General features: G+C 40.1%; 1 protein-coding gene across 1 annotated transcript; it reads left to right on the top strand.

Moving 5' to 3' along the window:
- The first annotated feature begins 2,726 nt into the window (after positions 1-2,726).
- LOC149464447 (keratin, type I cytoskeletal 47 kDa-like) lies at positions 2,727-15,306 on the top strand. The gene is made up of 8 exons (XM_089674415.1): positions 2,727-3,227; positions 4,032-4,114; positions 5,019-5,175; positions 7,305-7,466; positions 8,835-8,960; positions 11,352-11,569; positions 13,217-13,356; positions 15,080-15,306. The coding sequence occupies exons 1-8, from the start codon at positions 2,817-2,819 to the stop codon at positions 15,178-15,180; spliced, it is 1,398 nt and encodes a 465-aa protein (XP_089530541.1). The 5' UTR covers positions 2,727-2,816; the 3' UTR covers positions 15,181-15,306.
- The last annotated feature ends 357 nt before the right edge of the window (positions 15,307-15,663 follow it).

The raw sequence follows: 15,663 nt of genomic DNA, 5'->3' as shown, positions 1-15,663 counted from the left end.
GTTGTTCCCAGTCAACTGTGTCTAAAATCTGGACCAAGTACAAATCAAATTGGAAGGATGTAAAAGGGAAGCATACTAGTAGACCAAGGAAGACATCAAAACGTCAAGATAGAAAACTTAAAGCAATATGCCTTGAAAACAGAAAATGCACAACAAAACAAATGAGGAACAAATGGGCAGAAACTGGAGTCAAAGCCTGTGACCAAACTGTAAGACATCACTTAAAGAAAATGGGATTTACATGAAGAAAAGCCAAACGAAAACCATCATTAATCACTTGCCCTCCAGAGGATTTACCCCCTTTCCTGACCAGGCCATTCTTTGCGTTACGGCGCTGCGTTACTTTAACTGACAATTGCGTGGCCACCCAAATGGCTTGCACATGCTCAGCGGGGAACCGGCTGTGAAGCCTCAAAGAGTCAAAGTCTGTTGCCCACAGTAAAGATGCCGGTGCAGGGGACCCAGCTTTGGAAACAGGTCAATGGAGAGGTCAAATCAAACTCTAGCTGCCTGAGGTTTACCTAATGGGTAAACTAAATTGCCAGATCGGCCTGTTTGGCTGTTCAAAACCTTCTGCTTCTGCTTAAACCAGAAGTGACCCATTTAGTTGTAGTATCAATACAGCTAGCAAATGAATTACTTCCAAGATCTTTGGCCTTCTTGTTTCATGCCTAACTGTCACTCATTGTCATTGATGACAGATCTACACAATGGGGCATTTTTTGGTAACAAAGGACTTGTCATGGTGAGGGACTATTTATTTACGTAGGCCTTTCTTCTTATGAATTAGTAACAAAGCATACTACATACCACTTACTCATTCATGTGGGAGGCTTACAGATGCTGATATGTCCCACCTCACAGACCAGTCCCCCAAATAAACCAGGACAGACATTGGAGATTTTTTCAACCAAACTAACCATGTAGCTATGTAACTATGTAAGCTGGAATTTCAAATTCCCAGACCACTATACCAGCTGGGTGGGCACTCACAACTCGTCACCCCCAGAGGTAAGTACAGCGGGAGGACCAGGGGCAGGAGGGTGGTGAGGGTGTACAGTGTTAGGCCTAATACACCATGAGAAAATTGGACAAAAAAATCCCACTTTCTGAGCAATCCTCTAATATTGTAATCATTAGTACACAGCTTTTAAGAGCCAATCATGACAGTCCATGTGAAATTATCTGAAGGGACAAACACAAAAATGTTTCTTGTACAATACCAAAATGAATGATTTTCATTTAATCAGATCAGTAAGTGACCAAGATCATGCATGCTCAGAAACGAAAGAATACATTACAGTACAATACAATACAATGCATTACATCCCTTCCGAAGTTGTATTCTTTCATACAGAAATTTTCGTAACTTCAGTAACCTCTCTGTTTTGGATACTAGCATGCAAAAAAAAGACAAATAAAAACGTTGATCATTTGTTCAATATTCTTATCATATGTGCCAGTCTTTAGTTCACATTATTACATTATTTTCTTAAAAGGTGAACTACACTTAAGTGTGACAGACCACCTGGCACCCATCACACTTAAGTGTAGGAGCAAAAACAAGTAATAATATAAACTATTATAATTATCATTATTAGTGCTGCTGCAGCGCTCCATTTTTGTTCACTTTTTTTAACCATGAAACTGTGTCGTTCAAGTCTTGCTCAATGAACGTAGTGTGAATGAGCCGTTAATCCTGATTTCATCAATTAATTCCTGTCTCAGCACTTTTTCTTTCCCTGGTTGAGTGCATAACAGACAGACCGTGACAGAAGGTGCATGGCTGTATCCAGGGGCGGACAGACAACTCATGGGTCCCCCGGACAATAGGGGATCATGGAGCCCCTGTGTCCTCGTCTACACTCAAACCCTCCCAAAAAAGCCTATGAAAGGTACCAGGGGCATCTCTTGGGGCCCCCTACTGACCCGGGCCCTCGGGAAGTGCCTGAGTGTTCGAATGGTTAGTCTGCCCCTGACTGTATCATAGACCCAGAAACAAGTATCCTGCAAAGAGGGGCTTTGGGAGGAATAGAACTGGTGTTTTTAGGGAAAGTGTGTTGAACTACCTGAGTGACTCTGGGAAGAGGGATGCATTTAGCAGAGCAGGGATACTTAGGGAGCACCTACTAGATGTACCACTATATTTATGGGAGAGCCAAAGACTACCAGTTTTATGATTGTCTATAGAGGGTGGAATGTAACAGGCAAAGAAAGATTAAACTGGTTTGGACCTGGACTGGTCTACACAATGAGGTGAACAGTGTGTCAAATGGTAGACAGTCAAATTTGTGAACATTTTGATTTTCACTTTTTTTATTAATTTCAATGAAATAAATATTATATATGTGTAGAAATTCAATTGGCAGGCACACTTAATGTTGGTATGTTGTGTGATGAGGCTCAGAGGTCATCAGGTCTTAGCGTATGAGGCCTGACTGTAATCCACCACTTCATACCATGATGCCGATGGCAAATGAGATAAATGGATTGATGAACAAGCTTCTGAGGAAAGAGGAATTTGCCTATCCTAGTTTATACGTGACAAACAGCCCAAGGGCTGCATCATTTCTATAAGTTTGATCACACTCATCACACTTTATCACACTAGGTGACAAACAGGTGTTTACTAGGCTGAGAACGAAACTCTAGGAAGACATTCATTTAGAAAATGCAACACCCCCTTCAGCCTATATACATATATAAATATATGTGTGCATATATATAAAGAGAGGCCTTTAAGACAATAGGTCTGTCCTTTTTCGCTTCCTACACATTCTTCCTACACACAGAACAAGCCCTCCAATAAATCAGCCATGGCCTTCTATAGCCCTAACCTTGGAACTTCTCAGGATGCATATTTCAGAAGTAATATTGCAGGTGGTTTTGCTGGTGCCAGTGGCTATGGAGCTAGCACTGGTGGAAGTTTTAAAGGAGGCTTTGGTGGTGGATTCAGCAGTGGCTTTGGCATCAGCTCTTCTGCTGGATTTGGAGGGGCAGAATCCAGCAACTTTGGTGTCCTTTCTGGAAGTGGGAAGGAGACAATGCAAAATCTAAATGACCGTCTGGCTGCCTACCTAGAAAATGTCAAGGCCCTGGAAGAAGCCAACAATGAACTGGAGATTAAGATCCGTGCATGGTATGACAAGCAAGTTGTTGCTGGAGCTGGCACTGCAGCCAAAGATTACAGCAAATACTATGATACCATCAATGGCTTGAGGAGCAAGGTACATTATGGATGTACTTCTAAACACATTTCTAACAACTTTATTAACTACTAATAATAATTAAATAGCTAAAACACAATAATAACTAATTTGCAAGCTTGAATTAGAAAGACAGAGCATTTACCCTTCTTTATATAAACGGTTCAGACTCAGAAAGCATCTGGTATACTTGTTCAAACTCGTCTTGAAATGATGGAGAAATTGGAGAAACGTGGAATGCCATGTTAGAAACACCTCTCTTAGATGGGAACTCAGTTCATGTGGGAAAGATTTCTTCTCATTTCATGATGCTTCTCTGGGAAGTGAAGGGAGCAAAAAAATAATTTCATAGGGGTATTAACCCTACTCTAATCTTACCTAAAACTAAAAAAGGTTTTGAAGTCACATACAGTTTAAATACTTTTTTTATTACGGTGAACAAAAGTCTGAACAAACCAGAACAAAACAGGCCGCAAAACTTATGTTTCATACAGGTCTTATATAATTAGATTTGACAGACAGGTGAATTTCTGCTTGTATTTTTATATAGCCATCACAACTGAAGAATAAGTTACAAAACTATTTTTTATATTTGCCTATTTACTTTTTTTAACTATTACATTTATATGTAAAACAATTCTGCTGTGAACTAAATATAATGTATGCATTTCATTCAAACATTAACATTTACATTGATTTATTAGACTTCTGCTATTGCTATTTCTATAATACTATAATGAAAAACTGTTTATTATCTATCACAGTATACAAGTATTACAGGTATCACAGTATATAAGTAGTACAAATAAATTGTTTTTCTACTAGCTCCTGGCTGCAAACATTAGGAACTCTCAAATTGTCCTGGAAATTGACAATGCCAGACTGGCAGCTGATGACTTCAGAGTAAAGTAAGTCAGCTGTTCATTATACCATTAAAGTATTATTCCAACAAATGATGGATTTGGTAAACTGATAACAATATAATGCAAAATCCAACCTTAAGAAAAAAAAAACATTTTCCATCTATAGGTGGATAGAAACATGTATCTCAACGTACAACCTTGAAAGGGAAGTTCATCTTCTCCTCTATGATGACAACCAGAACTTCACTATTTGAAGACCAATGGCCACTTTTATTATTGTCCTTTCTGGTTATGTCTCAAACACCCATCAGTCCCATCATCGATTGAAGAATGTTTAATTTTGTTATGCCTCTTATAATAAAGAACCCTTTAGAAAACTTTCTTTTTCCATAGTAAAATATTACTTCTCTGCATTTATTTTTGTTGGTTATCAATGTTGGAAACTATTCAACTAATTAGGACTAACTCTTACTATTTCTCATACAGTGCACAAATCCTAAGAGCTTAGGGAGTGTTTTCAAGGATTACACAAAATTAACTAACAGGCAGGCTTGATCCACTTGCTGGCTTGTATACAATTTTTGGGCAGTTTTTAAGCATTTTGCCAAGGCACCCCTAAAAAAGCCTGAAGGCACCCTGGTTGAGAAAGGCTGCTCTAGACCGTATTAATATGATATAATCACCATGGGACAGAGAGGAGTGGGGGATAGGTGGAGTTCTGTAGTTCAGCAGGCAAGGCTGCCAACACTGGATGGGATTTTAGTGCAGAAAAGTCCCTGTGTTGTCAGCGCAAGCAGGGTGTTAAGAGCTCAAGGGATTGAGGTATTTTCCTGTTTTTACAGTGTTAAAAAACACAAATAAACCCAACTGAGACTAAAAACCTGGCTTATGAAATATACTCTTGAATGTGGTCTTATCTAAAATATATATTATTTGTATTTTTCTAAAGGTATGAGAATGAGCTTGCTCTCCGCCAGAGTGTGGAATCTGATATCACTGGGCTCCGCAGAGTTCTAGATGACTTTACACTGTCCAAAGGTGAGATTGAAACCCATTTTGAGAGCTTGAACGAAGAGCTGGCCTACTTGAAGAAGAATCATGAGAAAGTAAGTAGTATGCTGAAATCATTGTTTGATGGATAGCCACAGTAATATATCTAAGACAACTAGAAATGTTTGAAGTGGGGTACACATGCTGTGATGCATAACTGATAAAAAAGATTATTACTTTGCTGAAAGCAACTGACAGATCTAAAGAGCAGGCAGTGATTCTCCTATATGCCAGACTCCTAATGAAGCTCCATCATTTGCCGTGTCCTGACACATTCCTATATGTCCATCACTATGATGGGCAGTCATAGTGCCAATAGGACTGTGCATAAGACATGAAGGGCAAGCTTTAGCACTTTAGTGAAAGAGTCTTTCTAACTTGCCTACATACATTAGATGATAATGATATGATATGGATAGCTAGTTAGATCAATAAAAGATTGTATATCCATAGATTGCATATGCTTTCTCCTATTCCTCAAAGGTAACTGTCCAAAAGCTTGCCAACTCAACCTCCGCAACATCTCCAAAACACACCCCTTCCTAACCAATGAAATCACAAACCTTCTAATTTACTCTCTGGGCATCTCTTGCCTCAACTACTGCAACTCCCTCCTCATTGGATTAACTATCCATTGGCTATCCTTCCTCCAGTTCATCATAAATGCTGCTGCCAGACTCATCCACCTTACCAACCATTCAGTGTCTGCTACTCCTCTCTGCCAATCCCTTCATTGGCTGCAATTCACCCAACAAATTAAATTCAAAACAGTAACAGTAGCTTACAAAGCCATACACAACTCGGCCCCCAGCTACATCGCTAACCTTTTCTAAAAGTACCAATCAAACTGTCCTCTTCCTTCCTCCCAAGACCTCTGGCTCTCCAGCTTCCTTGTCACCTCCTCCCATGTTCGCCTCTAGGACTTTTCCTTAGTCTCTACCATCCTATGGAGCTCCCTAACCCAAACTCTCCGGCTATATTCTACTCTGTCCACTTTTAGGAAATCCCTGAAAACCCATCTCTTCAGAGAAACCTATCCTGCCTCCACCTAACAACTGTATTTCCACTTCCTCCATCAGCTCATCTCCCACAGTTATTACCATTTGTATCACTTGACCCTTCCTTTTAACGAGCAGCGCCCTCTGGTTCCTCCTGTATTGAATTGTATTGTATCTTCCCTCATATTGTAAAGCGCTGTAAAAACTGTCGGCACTATATAAATTCTGTATAATAATACTAGAGTGGATGATACCTGCTCAATACAGAAACCTGCATACTTGGCTGATATGAATGAGCATGGATCTGTCATATTTGATTTACTAAATGATTGTTTATCAGCTGGATATTCCAAACTATGACGTATCCATGGCAAGCATTATACTCGAGATAACCAGTCACATAATAATTTTGACTCATGAGTTTGACAGCCTTTACCAAAAATGTGTAACTGTTTTAATTTTTAATGGTATTTAGTCAAATTCAGTAGGATGACATTCATATGGTTACTGATAAAGTTGTTTGTGTGAACAAAGCAAAATCCCACCTTGGATAGGCAGCTTAGGGATACTGCATGTGTCTTTAAAACTTTTTTAAACATGAGTAAAGGGCAGTGGGGGCATTGTGAATAACTATTATTTTATTTTAATATTTTATTATCTACCCTGCATTAAAAAATATTATTATTTAGTTGGAGACCATAAGCAAAAGCTACACTTTTTTTTCAGTCTTTCTATTTATTTATTTAGTTATTTATTACAGGTACTTATATAGCTCTATCAATTTACGCAGCACTTTACATATATATTGTACATTCACATCAGTCTCTGCCCTCAGGGATCTTACAATCTAAGGTCCCTAACTCAAATTCATACATAAACATCCAAAGGCCAAATTTAGACAGGAGCCAATTAACCTACTAGCATGTCTGTGGAGTGTGGGAGGAAACTGGAGTACCCAGAGGAAACCCACGCAGACACAGGGAGAACAAGTAAACGCAAGGCAGGTGGTTCCATGACTAGGATTCAAACTGACGACCCTAGTACTGCTAGGTGGAAGTGCTGACCACTTAGAAATGTTTCATGTTTGGGCACTCAATTTTCAGGTTCTCTCTCTCTTAAACTAATTACATAAACAGATTTCATGTGAAGTTTTTTTTATATAAAAAACTTTTTCTACCAATACCTAGGAAGCACAAGTTGCTAGAAGCAGTGCTGCCGGCACAGTCAATGTAGAGATGGATGCTGCTCCGGGAGTAGACCTCACTAAGATTCTGAATGACATGAGAGGTGACTATGAAGTTCTGGCTGACAAGAACCGCAGAGATGCAGAGGCTTGGTTTGCACAGAAGGTAAGGTGGAGACTTTTCAACATTTTGAAGCACTTATACTCTTGTAGGTCTATCCACAGTTGGATAAAAATATTTTTGCTAGCAATTTAATTAATCAATTATGGTCAACTCTGAAATACCTGGTCATTTGGTTCCCAAACCTAATAAACTGATTTTAAACTACTAAACTGATTTTATTCAGCTGGCAATAGAATCAATTTTCAGGATTATCAGTGATCAGTGAGTACAGGATGTGACCAGGGGCGGACTGACCATTTGGAAACTCGGGCACTGCCCAAGGGCCCGGGGTCAGTAGTGGGCCCCATGAAATGCCTCTGGTACCTTTTTCATAGGCTTTTTTGAGTTTGAGTAAGGACACAGGGGCTCCATGATCTCCTATTGCCTGGAGGGCCCCATGAGTTGTCAGTCCGGCCCTGGATGTGACAAAGATGCAACCTGCAGTATCTGTATCAAGGAGGAGAACACAAAACACATGTTGCTCACTTGCATTCCACGTTTAATGTGACAAACAAAAATGGATCGCATTATACAGATAATTACTTTCTTAATAGTGGCATCTCAGGCCACATGGAAAAGCACATCAATTTGTCAGAGAGTTACAGTTACTAACATATAAGATACTAAACAGAGAAAGTGAATGTCAGAACAACCAATACAAAACTGAACAAAGATAGCATAAACCATGTGTTACTAAGAGGAGAGCACAAAACAAGTGTTGTTCACTTGTATTCCGAGTTTAATGTGAGCTTGTTGGTATAGCCTCCTGAAGTCACACTACAAATCATTAGAGCTTCCTCTAGCTGCAGCTTAGTATTAGCATTACTGGGAGGTTTATTCATTTTCTTGCTATAGAAAGATCAGACATGAATACGTTTGGTCATCATAGCACCTTTTTAACTATTTAATAATATTAAATATCCTGAACTAATATTGATAAAATAGTTTTTTCCCTAAAAATATGGTTTGGATCTGATCAGTAGAAAAAGCATAAAGTGGCTTCCCTCCCTGTGACAACTGGCCTATGTAGAACTTTCTTTAGGCATCAGGTACAAAATAACAATTTGAATCAATTAGAATAATTAAAGGAGTTCTATGGTCACAGCATGCACTTTAATTTTATATCAATACACAAGTTATATTTGACAATCCAAGCTTACTTTCTCCTTTCATGTTGTGAGTGAGGCCTGCCTACACTATGTGGTCTTCACAAGTAATTTTACAAACTTCAAGGTCATTCAGATTAAGAGGAGTAGGCTAGAAATAATTGAAATACAATGTGAAAATAAAGAGGTGATTTTAAGTTTTGACCATAAATATGCTTTAAATAAGATAATAAGAAGTGAATGCACAATTTTTTTTTTATTTTAGAGTAAGGAGCTGAAGAAGGAAATTTCAGCTGGTCAGGAACAGGTGCAGACAAGCAAGAGTGAAATCTCCGACCTCAGACGTTCCAGCCAAGGCTTAGAGGCTGAGCTCCAGTCTCTGCTGACAATGGTAAATCTAAAAACTATACGAAACATCTACATACAAATTGTGTTTAATCTGCCAAGAAAAACACATTATTCATTAACCACTTGCCGCCCTGCCACTGTACATATACGGCGGCAGGGCGGAACTCACAGGCAAAATCACGTTTTAAGACGTGTGTTTTGTAAACAAATAGGGGGCGCGCGTGAGGCGCGCCGCCGCCCTATTTGTCCTGCGGATCACCGCCGCAGATGTCAGTCGCCGGGTCACAGCCGCTCCTTAGCGGCTATGTCCCGGCGATCGGCGGCAAACAGTGACAGAGAGCACAGCTGCAGTAGCTGTGCTGTCTGTCACTTCCTTCTCAGCTCAGGATGAGCTGATCGAGAAAGAACAGTTTCTCTTTCTCGATCAGCCAGTACACACCCCCACCCCCTAGTAAAACACTCCCCTCACTCCTATAACCCTTCCCTGCTAAATAAAGTTAACCGCTTCCTCCCCATTGCCATTAGTACAGTGTCAGTGTTTTTTTTTTTTTGCACTGATCACTGTATTAGTGTTTTTGGGGATGTCAGTGACCCCAAGTCAGTACCCCCCAATGTCAAAATGTCCGCCGCAGTCCCGCAGTCCCGCCATAGGTCGTTGGTCACTGCCATAAGTCCCTGATAGCCGCCATAATTCGCTGATCGCATTATTAGTATAAAAAAAAAACTAAAAATCCCAGTATCTTTCCCGCCATTTGTAAACGCTATAACTTTCACATAAACCAATTAATTTACACGTATTGGGGTTTTTTTTTAGCAAAGACATGTCGCAGAATGCATTTTGGCAGAAATTTATGACTAAATTTGATTTTTGCATTTTTTTTACTGGACATGTTTTATAGCAAAAAGTCCAAAATATTGTTTTTTTTTCCTCAAAATTGTCAGCTTTTTTTTTTATAGCGCAAAAAATAAAAACCCCACAGGCGATCAAATACCACCGAAAGAAAGCTCAATTTGTGGGAAAAAAAAGGATGTAAATTTCATTTATGTACCATATTGCATGACCGCGCAATTGTCCGTTAAACTAGCACAGCGCTGTATAGCAAAAAAATGGCATAAATTGCAGTATTTATACCATAGTTTGTAGACGCTATAACTGCCACAAAAAGCAATCAATATACACTTATTGGGATTTTTTTTACCAAAAACATGTAGCAGAATACATTTTGGCCTAAATTTATAACCAACTTTGAGTTTACTATATATTTTTTATAGCTGAAAATAAAAAATATTGTTTTTCTTCAAAATTTTTGGCCTTTTTTTGTTTATAGCGTGAACAAATTACACCGAAAGAAAGCTCTATTTGTGTGGAAAAAAAGGACGTAAATTTCGTTTGGGTGCAGCATTGCATGACCGCGCAATTATCAGTTGAATTAGTGCAGTGCCGAGTAGCAAAAAGAGGCCTGTTCATTAAGGAGGGTAAATCCTCTGGAGCTCAAGTGGTTAATAGAGAAGCATATTTCCGGAATTGGTAGTTTACCGATGGACTATAAGTGCTTCTCCAACGGTGTAGCAAACCATAAGCCACAGACATCCACACCCATACACTCATACTCTCTGAACTTCAACTTCAATTGTATTAAGGTAGTAAATAATACTGAATCTGCTAATTGAATTAAGACACCCAAATGTAAAATAAGATTGATACATGCCCTGGAACTCATGTATTGTAAATGGACAAAACTGTTTATGTGGTATCTGTAAAATACAATGGAAAAAGTTGTCTATCATTAACCACTGTTGAAAACTGGACTGTATATCTCATTCTCTGCTGATTAAGCTGAAAAAGAAAATGGTTAGTCTTTGGATTACAAAATATTTTATAAAAATAGCATATGTACAGCAATATCAAAAGTTCCATACTTATGAGCCTATGGATCCTAATAAAAAGTCTTTGTGCTTGTATTGTCTGACCAAAAAACAATTTCTGCTTCTCTCCCAGCTCCTCCCAATGGAGATATTGATTGAGGAAAACATAATCTGTCCTCAGTCAGCCACAGTTCATGCATGAGGCCAAGTTCAAGTTCCTATGAAGATTCATTAAACCATTTATTTACTTATAGCAATAGGGGATGGTCCTCAGTTGATCACAGTGTGTTTCCTTATCAAGCCCTATTTATTTTACTAATTTGTGTAAAACAGGCCATAGTAGTTTACAGAGAACATTGACCCATTCGAAACTGCCCATGCCCCAAAATGTACAGCTTTACCCTATACACTCATCATGTCCACTTTGAAATGTGTGGCCAATTTACTGAGCAGTATGTCTTTGGAGTTTGGACGTGAACAAACAGACAGACCATACAAATTTTTACAGCAACTTATAACTATAGAATGCATATTGCTTTAACAAACTATTTTTGTAAATACATTTCAGAACAAATCCTATGAAGCCACCCTGTTTGAGACAGAAAGCCGTTATGGAGTACAGCTCCAGCAGCTCCAATTTGTCATCAGTGGAGGAGAAGAGCAGCTCCTGAAGATCAGAGCAGACACGGAACGTCAGGGCCTGGAGTACAGTGAGCTGCTAGATATCAAGACCAGACTAGAGTTGGAAATTGAAACTTACCAACAACTGCTGGAGGGAGAACTGGAGTGAGTGCAAAGAAATATAAAAAATGTATATTGCTGTATTTGGCAACTATTGATAAAAACTTAGCTGCATATTGTCATGAATGCCCATTTGATGCTGTGATCTTGTCAGAGTTTTCCATTTGTTGCCCACATATCATCCCTATTGCCTATTTGTTGATTACGTATTCTAACTCTTCTTCATTTGAAGTCTAGATATTTTCAGAAATGCCCTTTATTTTGCCTCTGTACTGTCAAGTGAGAGAGACAGAAAGTGATGGGAAAGCCAAAATTGTAGAGTTGTCACCAACCAAGAGGTGAGGGTACGTCATTCAAGTAGAATACACGTACCTGTGACAACGTACAAAGATGGGAAGCCTCTTCACTTTAGAGAGATTTTTCGTTTTCCATTGCATATACAAGACAGATGGTGAGGGGAAATGTTTCCATGTTTCCCAGTGGAAAACAGATAGCAATAAAGCTGCCAATTGGCTGGCTTCCTCTGGTTCCCCACGGCCTCAGTTAACCCAGGTAGAGCAGATGGGTTTAGAATTCAGCGCTCACCTTTCCCAAAGAAAGAGTGGACACAAAGCATGCCAATCCTCACTGTACAAACAGGAACCACTTCGATGCTAAGTAGAATTCTTTCTGTCCATTTCCCCAGTTGAAATTAGAAGAATGTCCCTTGGGTTTGGTTACAACAAAAAGTTTTTATTCCAAAAGAATAAAACACAACAGTCAATGACAAACAGGTACTTTTTCAGCAAAGTAGAGACATAGTAAATGATGGTTATTGCTCTTAGAGTATCCAAGTGCTCAAATCTCTTTTTTTTCCATAAGTAGACACTTTCTCATTAAGCTTTCTGTCTCTTCTCTGTATTTTCTCCCAAAAGGGTACAGTTCCAATTTGTAGTCCATTTTAACAGAGCCTCCTCTTTGCTCACTCCACGGGCCAAACTCACCTGATGTAATTCCATCCATCTGACAATTTATGTGCAGTCATAGGGCCTAATATTGATAGCCCATTGCCAGACAACCAAAATGAAGGACCTCCCTTTAAGGGATCCTAATGCCACTTTACAAATTACCTTGAGATCCTGTCTCCTCCCTTACTTTAGTGTGGTGTCCTGTGCTGGGCCAACAACAGTACTCTCTAAATCATTTATTGGAAATGAGTTGGTATTCTCTGGAGTCTGACTTGATGTCACTTCCTATATTGATATCAGTTATAGTGAAACCTACGCCCACTGCTCTCTGTGCGAAGTTTGAGACAGAGGTTGAGGATCAAGTGATAACATGTAACAAAAAAAGGTTGATTTTTAGGAAGGAAACATTTAAGTGATAAAGTTTGAACAGAGAGACTATTTGGGCCATTCAGTATGTGTAGCCTTTCCTTCTAATTTAATGTTTGCATTGTGGTATTCCTATGTATGGCATCTGGAAACTTGAAGGAAACAAACTCTTGGGAAACCACTTGGTGTTCACCACAGCATGTTACAACACCAGCATATCACTGTATGTGGTATACATTTAAATCAGAATACCAAACTACATACAACAATATGTACAGATTAAATTCAGGCTTTGTGTGATTGTCTAAAACTTGGTAGATTCATTAAATTTTTGACTGCTGTATTAAGATGTATAGATGATGATTCTTTATATCCACAGTCAGATCTCTTCCCAGAGCGTATCCACTGATCCTAAAGTGATTGTATGCAAAGTGACTGAATCTTCAATGACGTCATCTTCAGCCTCAGCAGACTCAACCTCAGACGTTTCCTCATTATCCACAGCAGTATCTGTTAAAGGTAACCCAACACTATATAGGTTGATGTCTGTTTGAGAAAACAATGTATAAATAGAGTTAAAGTAATACAAGCCTGATTTACCAGCTGGCAGAATTAAGCTGGCCATGGATGATTCCCCATCAACACAGTCAGTGTTTATAGGGGGATCCCACCCACGGAGCTATTGTGTTCTGGAGTTGCCCCTGCAAGGAGAACATAGTTATTATTGCTACCGGCTATAGCCTCTGACAATAATTGCATGAAATATCTTAAAGGATTTTTGTTCCCAAGTTGTACAACAATTGAACTGGGTACAATCAGCACAGATTATTCAAATCGCAGCTGGTCCCTGCTGAATCAGCCAAGATTTGAACCATTGATGGCCGGATTTAGAAAACAATTTTGTTGTCTACAGACCAAATCTCAGCAGACGGTACTGATCGAATTATCTTGGAGAAAGTGGCTACAGCTGATGGTCTGTTATTAGCCCTAGATAAGAGTACTTGTCAGGGATCCGGGTGTGACCAGAAATGTGTGGACTGACACAGGGAAGTAGCAGGCTTCAGGAACACAGGCGTAGTCAGGGCTGGAGAGGTGGAATGGTCAGGCGGGCCGTAAGGTACTGCCAGGCACCGCCCGGCAGGATCTCTAGTGACCCACAGAACAGGATTCCCCAGGGCTTAGAGTCTAAGCCCCAGTCTGCCTTTTCACCAGAGCCCCTGATGGTGGGGATGGACTTGGCGCAGGACTGAGACCAGGTCGCGGCCCCTGAGTGCACCCAACTGTGGTAGAGGGGTCCGCCGAGGGTATGTACCGGGGGAAAGCCTGATGTGAAGGGGCTGGTTTGGACAGTAGTGAATGGATCCGTGCGGGATGGATGGATCGTCTGGGTAGCATCAGGCGTAGTCAGGCAGGCCAGGTCAGCAATGTGCGGGCAGTGAGGTACCGGAGGAGCAGGCAGAGAATAGTCAGGGTCACAAGCCGGGTTCAGTAACTCACGGGCAGCGCGGTACAGAGGATCAGGCAGAAGGATGGTCAGGCAAGCCAGGGGTTCAACAGGAGACGGTCAGCAGAGGTCAGGATCAAAGCAGGGTCAGCAACTAGGCAGATAGGAAGGAACACAGGATACCAGGTACAGGGGCTCATGGGAAACATACACGAAGGCACTGACTGCAGGTCTGGCCATTCCTTAAATACACCTCCTGCAATCAGCCCCAAGTGTTGGCTGATTGCAGGAGTGAGCTTCTGGCTGCTGAGAGCACCAGCTGGTCAGCCTTGGTACTGCAGCCCACACGGCAGGTGAGTCCCAACACCAGTGCTGAGTCCATTCCTGACAGTACCTCTCTCCAGGATTAGCTAACAAATATGTGCCCATCATGGAAAAATAAGTAATCTGGTGGCAAGATCCTTATCAGGAATTTGGTTTTCATCATAAAATGTACACCTTTATATGACAAATCGGGAAATTTGTCAAAATTAAATCATTGTTTTTGGCAAGGTTGCCTCACGCTTGTAAAGGGTTCACTTGGCAAGTATTCCAAACATTTTCTAGGGGCCATCTCAGCCACGAGAGGCAATGTTGTAAATTGACCAAAGGCTAAAAAAAGACTTTGCAATAGTTGAGTTGTGTATTGTGTGCATTACTAGGCTAGATCAACCAATTCACAGATTAGTGAGATTTTATTTGCAGTGGAACAGTGGCCTTAGAATCCTTATTAATATAATGTACTGTTCTTCATTTTAGATGCAACCAAAATCATAAAAGTGAAAACTATTGATGAACGAGTCATTAATGGAAAAGTTGTGTCCTCAAGCTTTGAGGAGATTGAAAAAAAGGTGAAATAAAAAAGAAAAGCAACATAAAAGAAAGATGTAATAATGGACAACAATAGGCGGTGCTGGATTGTGGTGGGACTCCTAAAATGGAACTAAATCTTCCTATCCATTACAGCCGAAGATGGTGCCATCTTAGCCCCTGTTTAGATCTTTGTTTACCATGGTGCTGCACATGCTATCTTGTATAACACCACACATTTGAACTTGAAAATTCAGTTGAGAGCTGACATATCAACTGTAAGAGCTGATTTACACATATGAGGTATGGATTGAAGCTCAGGTTTCACAGCTAATTGATACAGTAGTTGTTCATAGGTACAGGTCAGGTTTACGTAAGATTCAGGACAGGATTAGCTCAGGATCTTATTTTGTTCACACATATATGGTTTCAGGGGTGGACTGACAACTCATGGGGCCCCCGGGCAATAGGGGATCATGCGGCCCCTGTGTCCTTGCCAAAACTCAAAAAAGCCTATCAAAAAGGTACCAGGG

The sequence above is a fragment of the Staurois parvus genome, unplaced genomic scaffold (genome assembly GCF_062004578.1).
Source record: "Staurois parvus isolate SC_StPar_1 unplaced genomic scaffold, SC_StPar_1.0 ptg000151l, whole genome shotgun sequence".
Lineage (NCBI taxonomy): Eukaryota > Metazoa > Chordata > Amphibia > Anura > Ranidae > Staurois > Staurois parvus.
The sequence above is the reverse complement of the archived record's forward strand: the minus strand, read 5'-3'. Positions and strand labels throughout refer to the sequence as shown.